Genomic DNA, 12,083 nt, shown 5'->3' with positions numbered 1-12,083 from the left:
ATGAGTTCAAAGAGCGATCCAGGCATGAATGAAGTCCAGATTCAGTCTGGATTCAGGTGGTCTGCAAACCAAAACCCTTCCAGAAGCATCTCAGAGGAACCCAGCGGATCCTCATGAACGGCCCACGCCACACAGAGACGCAGGAAAATACACAGACAGGGCAAATTACAGCAGAACCGCAGCTACAATTACAGCCTGTGTCGGGTCAGGCAGTGAGTCTAGGAATAACATGGAGAACATCCCAGCGGATGAAGCTCTGAGGTTCAGCACAGGCCAGCACTGGAGAGCTGGATTCAGCTTTCAATGGGTTATATATGGACAAATCATCTCAATTCTGAAGTCACATGATCCACTGACCGCTGAGGAGCCGTTACATCACAGCACACAGACAGAGCAACACTCATCATCTGATACAGCTCACACACCAGGGGTCCGTTCTTCATACCTCGCTTAAAACATCTGAGATGATCTGAAAGATTCCAGATCTTCTAATCCTGAGAACTGATCTCTGGCTAATTTGGTTCTTCAAATTAATTTGTGGATTTGATTAAAATATCTGGAATAAGATGTCTGAGGTTACCGAGTGATCCCTGAAAAGGGCAGATGTATCGATACTCGAAACCACGATCAGTAATGCAGTGATTGGCTGGCGGCAAGAACGCAACGTAATGACATCATATCATTAATAAAGACACCTGATGAAAAAACTTGACAAATTTCTGGAAAAAGCCAAGCAAACAAAACTACATAAATGTAATAATAGAAAAATGAAATGTGAAAAAACGTTTTTTTTACATTATTTATATTCATGATTTGTAGTATTTGTACAGGCTTTACATTTTTATTTCAATGATGTAATTAGCCATTCATTTAATTTCATCTTTGAAGCAGATTTGTTATGTGACAGCATTAATTAAAGTTTCTTAAGGGTCAAGATGATGTTATCTACATCTCATCAAGCCACTCCCATAATATCTGTCACCATTCAAATTAATGCACGACTCAGATTAACGGTATAGCATGACTCCAATACAATTATAAAGTAATTATTTCATTACAAATACATTTTTCAACGAGTAAACCTGGCTGTGTCTATAGTATTATAGACTACACCACATTATAATATTTTTGTATTCATTTTTAAATTATTATTATTATTGTAAATTATTGTCCGTGGATCAGTAGGGTACTCTTGTAGTAAAGTAGCAGTGGTTGGGACTGATTTTAAGTATCAGTTCTGCTTAAAAAGATGCGATCTAATCCTGTTTACATGAAATAAGATGCTCCAGACCTAAGATTAGGAGCTGTTGCTATGACAGCAACTCTGGAAGAGCTTCAAAGAACCAACCAATCCAAGATCAAGCGAAATCGTCAACAATCAAATCCAGCTAACTGAGTTAGCGACGTATGAAAAAGCCCTAGGGCTCCAGACTGGGACCATTTTATTTTGGCCTGTGCAACTAATTTTTGTGAGCAGTTACTTGCGACTGAATCACACAAAGTAAAGAGCGCTCCTTTTATAATCACTTAAGTTGTCAGTCAGTTCAGTATAATACTATAAAAAGAATAATCGTACATTTAATGAAGAAAATATAACTTTTTTATATAAATGTAATATTGTTAATAAAAGTAAATTTTGTATGCTTCCCAACTCCAGCTCAGTGCTTTACTGTCAAATGTGCTTTACCAAGAAATAAACGTGTAATATTATTAGTAACTGCACTGATTAATGCAAAACAATAGTATTTTTATGATTAAATTATCTTTGTTTTTAATACCTCACCCAACGCTACCAAATCTTCTTCTTGTGCCACCATCTGTAGAACTTAGAGCCGCTGCTGCTCTCAAATATTAGTCTTATACACACACACTATACAGACTCATACAAACCTCAAGTCAGTCCAAACCTGTAAGCTGTGATGTTATTGCTAATAATCTAGCACAGTATAAATGCTACAGCAGAATCTTTTTCACCATGATCCGGTTCAACCATCATAATGACTCCATGAAATATGGATGAGGCTAAGAGGGTTTTTGAGGTGTAGTATCCGCTTTCAGGTGTTGAATCATTAATAAGAGGTTCAGCGATCGCTGTGACGAGCCATGAGTGACCCGTGATCACATCAGTGACCGTCCGCATCACATCACCAGCTGATCCGACACACAACACCGAGCCAGTGTGAACGCAAACCAGATCCGCATTGTATCAAGCGCTATAGAAATAAAGGTGATCTGATTTAATGCAGGGCTTCCTTTCTGAGCATCAGGGAATGTTTGCAGCTTCTGCAATAGTTGAGTTTGAGTTCCTCGATGTGTAGAAGATGCTGTGCAGTATCTAGAGGACCTTCCTGATAAACAGTTTAACTTCTCAGAACAAACCGAGACTCATGAACATCCATCACAACACACATGAACATGAACAATCACTTTCAGGAGATCCAGGAGGATGGAAACTTCAGCAAGATCATGTGTGGTTCAGTTATTATTGTGTCTGTGGAACAGATGGAGATGAGAGCTTCTTCAGGACAGCACTGAATGAAAACTACATGAGAGTTGTATGGTCCCTCTTTTATTTTCAAACAGGCTTATTTATTACATTCATATAACTTAAATAATTTTAAGATGTATTAGGTGCCCCTCGTGTGTCTGCTGAAGCCCCCTGATGGTCACCACTGACAAGCATAAGCTACAGTACATGTCAATCATAATCATAATTAAAAGACTTAAAAGTCAAGTTTTAGTATTTGTAACGCTTATATTTCTCAAAATGCATGAATTAAGGAATATAGTAGGCTTTAGCCCAGATACTCCACTCGCTCTAGCTCTAACCAGCACAATCTCAATCTCATCATTTTTACTGCTGAATGCTGATATAGAGGACTGACAACTGAGATCATTTCAGACTCTTACTTGCTTCAGTAATCCACCCCAGGTATAACTCTAACCTAAGTCAGGGGAATTTCAACCAATTGTAGTCAAAAATAAATAAATAAAGACTAGTCTCAAAGTTAAAATGTTATGCATACTATATACTTATCTAGATTCCCATAAAATACACTAGAGCTGAGACTCAAATCAACAAACAAAGCTTAAACGTGGAACCTTGAGAAATCTGCATCAACTCATTTGGACTTCATTTCTAAGTGTAAGGAACAAGAACACGCCAAAGGTTTCAGTATGTACATGAGGGATGTAAGGATTACTGGTTTGACAGATTTCCCACGGCTAGTATTACCGTTTCATATTATAATTATCATTATAAGCGTATTCGATTACTATGATTTGAACAACTTAGGATAAATAAGACTTACATTCACATTCAGTCTGTGAGCAGTTTCTGTCTGGACTAAAAACAGACCGGATTTGCATGTCCTGCTGTGAATATTGACCGGTTGATGAAAAACAAGCTAATGTGGATTCTACACATTTATACAATTCAGATAAAGCATCTACAATTATTTATGGAGCAGATAAAATACATATAATCACTTATTAATCAATTATCATTTTCACTCATTTTCTCTATTTAAAGGCTGAAATGAGAGGTTTACCTTTTCATGAAACTTTTTCAAAGCTTTATTTGAGCATCTACATTAGATGTTGGAGTATGCTGTTAGATAAACTGTCAGTCATTTAAAATCCAGACATCATTGGTAACGTTATTGTTTTAGTGTTTATGCAAACAAAAACTCATTTTATTTATTGTTTCTTGATTTTAAATATAAAACTTGAAGTGATTTGTTACATTTCCAGCTCATTTCAACAATACCGTGATAATACTGATAACCGTGATAATTGTGGTTACTAAAATCGTGATAAGAAATTTTCATACCGTTACATCTCTAACTGAAATGAGCTCCAGAATACGACATTGGCTGCCGTGACATAAAACACCCATTTAAAAAAACAGTGGTTCGGCAAAACCAATACATATTAATCACTCAAAAGTAATTATGAACTTCAAAAATGGCCAAGCACCGAACCAATCGAACCTCAGAACACAAACACACATCTGCTGCTTCATCAGGATTTATGATCTGATGTGATGATGAATGAAATCAAACACTCCATATCAATAATCAAAGGGATTTTAATGGTCCATCATATATTATATATATATGTGCGTTGATCAGTTGTGAATAAAAGTTCAAATTAAATCTGAATTTATGAAAGATGCACTCACCTGTCGATCTCTTAATTCTCTGAAAAGATCAGGATGAGCAAGAGACTAATGCTTAGCAAGATGTGATGTGTTGCCTCCTGTGGTGATTTATAGCAACGCTTGCATACAGGTGCAGTAAGGGCAGGTCCTTCACCTTTCTCATCTGTTTTGTATGCAAAGTAATGCCATATTTCACTTCTACTGTTCTCTTTATCTATTCATTTACAGGTGCACTTCGCAACAGCAGCGTGTGCAATACCGAATTGAGCAAAATTATGATATCGTACCGCTTGAAATATAATACATACCGGTATTTTTACAGTACCGGTATACCGTGCATCCCTATGATATACTGATGTATTTTTGTGCATATTGGTTGGTAAATGTGAAAGAGACGCAGGTTTAGGCTCGTAACAAATCTTCTTCAGTGGAAATGCACGGAGCGGTTCGAGAACGGACGCAGGCCGGGAACCCACACCTGGACCGCTGTTCTCTGTGCTCACGCTTCGGATGTGTGCGCTGCACGCAAACAGTGCTCAAGTTCTTTCCCTTCCTGCGCGTAATAGTTTAAAATCACATAAAAATGCCAACGCAGGAATCGTTAATCTGAATCGAAATGCACGTGTCTTATCGAGTACCAGGTTCTTGGAAATTTGGAGCTGGTTCTAGATACCCAACCCTGTATGTAACTGACCCATAACTTTAGTGATATTAAAAGGAACACGATGTGTGATTATTGCAAATTGAAGAAAAGTTAGTTTTTCAAGGCACTTTGTGACTTTTCTTACTTCCAAGTGCAGAACTCTGACAAAATCTGATTTCTTGATGATTTGATATGTTATAATAGTGATTTTATAATTGTTATTTTATTTCAAAATATAAAGGAAAAAGTAGAAATGAATGACTGCTGCCATCTACAGGTTATGATGGTGATTTAATGTATTTTTTAATTTTACGTAAGTGTTTGTTCACCACAGTATATTTTGGTCATCCCATTAAAAGTAACATTCAAATTAGATCATTTTGGAGCTTTAAAGTGCTGGAAATAGTCTCGCTCAAAAAGGTGGTACAAACCCTACAAATGAATAATGTAATAACATTCAACTATTTCTGCTACAACACCATGCACTCTCAGAAATAAAGCTACAAAAGCTGTCACTGGGGCGGTACCTTTTCAAAAGGTACATGTTTGTACCTAAAGGGTTCAGTTTGGTACCTTAAAGGTACATATTAGTACTTAAAGTGTACATATTTGAACCTAATAGGTACAAAAGTGTACCTTTTGAAAAGGTACCGCCCCAGTGACAGCTTTTGTAGCTTTATATCTGAGAGTGTGGTTATAGTTAGCACTACTGCTTCTGGTTTTCTACGTCAGCGCCGTTTGATCGGTTTATATCAGAGATTTCTGTGCAGAATATGAATGCTTCTCAGTAGATCTCGCAGCAGTCTTTATTCATTCTGCGGCAAATTCAAACGCTTCTCACTGGATCTCGCAGCGCTGTGCTGTAACAGTGAGGCGAAATCAACTTTGGTTCCCAAGTAAAGCTGTTCTGTGCTCAGACAAGTTTGCTTGCGCTGCGCTCGGTCCGAGCTGATAAACAGTCCGCAGCTCAAACGAGTAGCGCAATCTTGTTACGCTTTTGTTTTGTTCGCCGTTTGATGTTTCCCATATATGCGGTGGTCGCGCCAGTGTGACCGTTCACAAAATTTAGTTGCACCAGCAGAAAAAATGGTTGCAGTCTGGAGCCCTGCAAAAGCACCCAAGTCATTGAGTTCTTGAGCTGCTAAGATCAATCACAGTCTCTTCTGAGGACTCGGGTTCTTGTGATCATCTGTAGCTCATGGAGCAGAACATCTAAATCCAGTCAGACTCTGACAGATCGACAGAATTATACTGAGCGTCTCATACGCTTCCCATCCTAATCTCACACACAGTGACTGAATCATAACCAGCACTAGTGAAGTGAGACTGAACCCGTTTAACCACAGCAGCACTAACTAGTTCATCACGTGATCGCTGGCGGGACACTCTGAGTCTTCATGAGCTCCGCGGGGAAAGATCTGACCGCCAAGTCGGTTTACCGCGGTAAGAGTTTCTCCTGCATGTGACACAAATCACCACAGTTTGAACGGATCAATAAAACACACACTGTGGCATCATCATCATCATCAGGTGTACTATTATCAACTGTGCTTAATTATTCAATTATTTAAGCATTCTTATTAAAACAAACGCAGTATCAAATTATTAAAACTTAAAAGTGAGTTTATACAGTCTAAGGGGCTGTTTACACGACACCGTTTTCAACTAAAAATGAAAAACTTTTAATGCGTTTTGACTGTTCATTCACATGACAACAGTGTTTTAGAGGCTTGAAAACACAAGCTTTTGAACACGATACCATTATTGTTTGTGAAAGCATGCATGTGTCTATAGTCATGCACGAGTAGAACACACATGTGCACGAGCGAGTAGAGTTTCTTTACAGTGACGTCGCCAACTACTGACCTGGCATGAATAATACAGCATTTTAGCCGTTTCCATGCATCTGTGTAAACTGCGGGGAATATATTAATACATTAATATTAATATATTCATTCATTCATAAATTTACAGACAATTAAAAAGCAACATAATTTTGGACAAAGAAATCAAAGTATTTTTAAGAACATTAGCATTATATAATTGTGTCTGGATGTTTGACTTTTCATTAGATGCTCATTACTGTGTAATTCAGCATTTTTACTGTAATATACTATGTTTTTTAATTAGAAATAAAGTCTGCACAACAAATTATGTGATGAATAAATACTTGCCATTTACAGAGATGATGTGAATATATGAAGGGAAACTGTCATGAAAATAATGTCCCAATGCAGAAACTCTTCTAAAAACAGGCTTCAGTATTTTATGTCAAATATAATTGGTTGGTTTGACAGATAAACATGAAAGATGAACCCATGAACCCATATTAGACGCAACAGTCACAGATGTACATATTACAGTGTTATTATGAGCAGTGTATTAAACTGGCTGTACATTGATCATCTGACAGACAGCAGAGGGTGAATAACACACAGACCGACCCGATCACTTCATGCACTCCTGCAGATCCACCGGAGATGAAGAAGAGCGGTCTGTCTGTCTATCATTCTGTCATATATTACCCTGGACCACAAAACCAGTCATAAGAGTCAATTGAGATGTATACATCATCTGAAAGCTGAATAAATAATCTTTCCATTGATGTATGGTTTGTTATGATAGGACAATATTTGGCTGAGATACAACTATTTGAAAATCTGGAATCTGAGGGAGCAAAAAAATCTAAATATTGAGAAAATCTCCTTTAAAGTTGTTCAAATGAAGTTCTTAGCAATGCATATTACTAATCAAAAATGAAGTTTTGATATATTTATGGTAGGAAATTTACTAAATATCTTCATGGAACATGATCTTAATATCCTAATGATTTTTGTCATAAAAGAGAAATGTATAATTTTGATCCATACAATGTATTGTTGTCTATTGATACAGATATACCTGTGCTACTCATGACTGCTTCTGTGCTGCAGGGACACATATATGACTGTCAGACAGCAGATGATGCTCATGTGGATGCAGATGAACTCACACAATCAACACAAATCCATTCATTTCAATTAAATAATAGACCTGAAATCTACAAACCAACTTCAGTGTCTAACCTAATAAACAGCAGTACAATATCACACACACACACACACACACACACACACAGAGGCCTGCTGCTCATTCTCCATCAGCCAGATTCATACTAATCAATGAAAAATCACTTAATTATTAGAACAAATCTGCGCAATGACCAAGAGAAAAATGGCACATTTTACCTTTAGAAGACGAGCCCTCCTCACAGAGACTGAGGTGAAAACCACAAATCAGAGTATGAGGAGCGACTGATCAATGAATATTAGTGTCAGATCACACACACACACACACACACTCATACACACCCTCATACATACACACTCTCACACACACACACACACACACACACACACACTCGATCAGCTGAACCTGAAGCAGTAAAATGTAAACACACGAGACAAAGAGAGCCGGAGGAAAACGCCTGAGCGGCGAACTGATTGATTATCTTGTATTGATTAGACTGGATCACTCACTTCCCGATCACCTCGCAGAGCTCGTACACATCCTCGAACAGCACGTCGTCGTCAGCCATAACGTTACCGTTACTAAAGATCCGCTTTCCCTCAGAAACGCGCTGAGAATATCAGAATCCGAGCGACACCGGGATCCTGTAAATCCCCCGGATTCCCGTCGACGACCACCGAAGATGTCCGTTCACACCGAGCGACGATGATGATGATGATGTCAGGGAAAATCAACGCTCCGGGAATCTGCCGCTTCAAATATTAAATGTCAATGTGACGCGAGCAACCGAGAAAAAACCGCGCTGGTGCGCCCAAACGCTCGAGATCCCGCCGATCCGCCTCAAACATAAAAAACGCGCTCAACGCCGCCGCCGCTCCGGTTCCCGTCCGACCGCGCTCATCATAGTCCGTCAGACGCGCCGGTACACGCCCTGATCTCCCGTTAGAGCGGTGAGGTAAAGCAGCGCTGCCGTGTAACGGTTTTCTGCAGCTCTCCGTTGCCTCGGCGTCTCTCCTCCTGCTCCGCTGCTACTCCAGTCCAGCGCGCTGACGCTCCGCCTTCTCAAGGTTATGAAGCTGCCGCACGCCGAGCCGCGATGGCCGCCGAGGTGCGCTCGATTACCCGGATGTTCCCGCTGACGCTCGTCGGGCCGCTTGAGCCAAGATGTCGGCAGAAGGGCGCGCCTACGAGCCCACGGCGCTCAGTTTCCTAATCTGCCAGGAGAAATCCCGTTCTCCCGTCCGGCGGCCAATAGCAGACCGGCGTCGCTGCGCATGCTGGTTGACCGTGCGATGACGTCAGAGTTTCTGCGATTTTTTTCCTCCGGATCCGTGTATTTTCTTACAGAATAATGCTGCAGGAGGGCAATAGATTGAACAGTGAAGATTCTCGTTGAATAATAGTGGGCTCGCAGACTAAGCATCAGTTTTAAGATCCTGATTTATCACATCCATCACTGACTGAGCCATAAATTCATATCAAGCGCAGAAATATTGTACAGTTCATACAGATGCAATAAAAGCCGATAGGGTTTGCTCATTCAACCATATATACATGGTTTGTATATATATACATAAATAAATAAATACATACATGTGTGTGTGTGTGTATATATATATATGTGTGTGCACCTGGTATTCATCACGTCCTGGGGACCAAATGTCCCCACAAGGATAGTAATACCAGTAAATCTTAATCTTGTGGGGACATTTTTTGGTCCCCATGAGGAAACAAGCTTATAAATCATACAGCATAAAGTTTTTTGAAAATCTAAAAATGCACAAAGTCTCCTGTGAGGGCTAAGTTTAGGTGTAGGGTTGGTGTAGGGCAATAGCACACACAGTTTGTTCAGTATAAAAACCATTACGCCTATGGAGAGTCCCCATAAACCACAAAAACAAACATGTGTGTGTGTGTGTATATGTGTATATATTTATATATATATATATGTATATTTGTTATTTATATATACATATATTTATATATAAATTAGTGCTGTCAATCGATTAAAAAAAATAACTAATCACTTTTTTTTATTAATTGTGATTAATTCCACCTAACATTAAAGTTTTTAAATATACTTTATATTGCAATAATTTCACATTAAATCTTCAAATTAATGTACAAACAACATAAAGACAGTATATTTTTTATATTTGTTAATGCCGGTATCACTGATGTCTCTAATATTTAACCATTGACTAAAGCCATTCAACATTACAGTATTGAGAGCTATCAATTTAACATTTATTAGAATTTTAAATTTAATTTAAAACAATCTTCACATAAACCCATTATAATAAATGTCATATTTAGGATACCTAGATTTAGTTTTGCCTTATTCTGCTGTTATTGGTTGATCTATTTCCTATTGTTTTTATTTTCATTGTTACCTGGATGAGATTTGTTTTCCCCTCTGCATCAATAAAACACTATACTGCATTTGTGTTGTTTTGTTCTTTTATTATACCTTGCACAATATATACATATTATATAGGGTAATTTCTGGTTTAGTTTTGGCATAATATTGGTCCAGTTATGGAAGTTTTTAGAATTGCGTGGAGAAACAGTATGTCCAGCTATAGACAGGCTCTAAAAGCTGCAGGGCAGAGCATATCCACAAACTCATAGATAATAACCAAAACAATCCAAGGTTCTTATTTAGCACAGTGGCTAGATTAACAAATAAACAGACACCGCCCGATCTAAATATTCCCTCACAGTTTAATAGTAATGACTTTATGAATTTCTTTACTGATAAAATAGATAACATCAGAAATACAATAACAAATGTAGATTCTACTGCGTCTAGTATTTCAGCTTCATTCATCGCACCCAAAGAAAAACTGCAGTGCTTTACAACCATAGGACAGGAAGAGCTAAATAAACTTATCAGTGCATCTAAACCAACAACGTGTTTATTAGATCCTGTACCCACTAAACTACTGAAAGAGTTGTTACCTGTAGCAGAAGAACCGCTTCTCAATATTATTAACTCATCGTTATCTTTAGGTCACGTCCCAAAACCATTCAAGCTGGCGGTTATTAAGCCTCTTATTAAGAAACCACAACTAGATTCTAATGAACTGGCAAATTACAGACCCATTTCAAATCTTCCGTTTATGTCTAAAATTTTAGAAAAAGTTGTGTCTACTCAATTATGCTCCTTTTTGCAAAAAAAATGATATCTATGAAGAATTTGAGTCAGGTTTCAAGCCTCACCATAGCACAGAAACTGCACTTGTTAAAATTACAAATGACTTGCTTCTTGCTTCAGATCAAGGCTGCATCTCATTGCTAGTATTACTTGATCTTAGTGCTGCGTTTGACACTATAAACCATAATATACTCATAGATCGATTACAAAACTATACTGGTATTCAAGGACAGGCTTTAAGATGGTTTAGATCCTACCTGTCCGATCGCTACCACTTTGTTCATTTAAATGGGGAGTCATCTCAATTATCACCAGTAAAGTATGGAGTACCACAAGGATCTGTCCTAGGTCCTCTGCTATTTTCAATATACATGTTGCCTCTTGGTAATATTATTAGAAAATACGGGATTAGTTTTCATTGCTATGCTGATGATACTCAACTATATATCTCAACAAGACCAGATGAAACTTCTCAACTATCTAAGATAATAGATTGTGTAAAAACTGTAAAAGATTGGATGACCAATAATTCCTCCTATTAATTTCAGGTAAGACAGAGATATTACTTATTGGACCAAAAAACAGGACACAGAATCTCTTGGATTACAATTTACAACTAGACGGATGCACTGTCACGTCCTCTAAAGTCAAAAATCTGGGTGTTATATTAGACAGCAACTTGTCCTTTGAAAATCATATTTCCCATGTTACTAAAACAGCATTCTTCCATCTTAGAAACATTGCCAAGCTTCGAAACATGCTCCCTGTTTCTGATGCAGAAAAGCTAGTTCATGCATTCATGACCTCTAGACTGGACTATTGTAATGCACTGCTAGCTGGTTGTCCCGCATCTTCAATAAACAAGCTACAGATAGTCTAAAATGCAGCGGCTAGAGTTCTTACCAGGTCAAGAAAATATGATCATATTACCCCAATTTTACAGTCTCTGCACTGGCTACCTATTCAGTTCTGTATCATTTACAAAATATTATTACTTGCCTATAAGGCCCTAAATGGTTTAGCTCCTGCGTACCTAACTTGTCTTCTACCACGCTATAATCCAACCCGCTCTCTAAGGTCGCAAAACTCTGGACTTTTGGTAGTACCTAGGA

General features: G+C 38.2%; 1 protein-coding gene across 2 annotated transcripts in view; it reads right to left on the bottom strand.

Moving 5' to 3' along the window:
* Positions 1–8,859, bottom strand: part of LOC306879561 (peripheral plasma membrane protein CASK-like) — a 63,357-nt gene extending 54,498 nt beyond the window's left edge. Inside the window, exon 1 of one of the 2 annotated variants that reach the window (XM_079432595.1) lies at positions 8,324–8,859. In XM_079432595.1, coding sequence (XP_079288721.1) covers positions 8,324–8,382 — 59 coding nt within the window. In that variant the 5' untranslated portion in view covers positions 8,383–8,859. The remainder of the gene's footprint in view (positions 1–8,323) is intronic. The other variant, XM_079432594.1, reaches the window with a different exon arrangement.
* Positions 8,860–12,083: the final 3,224 nt, after the last annotated feature.

Source organism: Barbus barbus (assembly GCF_936440315.1).
Source record: "Barbus barbus genome assembly, chromosome: 13".
In the NCBI taxonomy this organism is placed as follows: domain Eukaryota; kingdom Metazoa; phylum Chordata; class Actinopteri; order Cypriniformes; family Cyprinidae; genus Barbus; species Barbus barbus.
The sequence above is the reverse complement of the archived record's forward strand: the minus strand, read 5'-3'. Positions and strand labels throughout refer to the sequence as shown.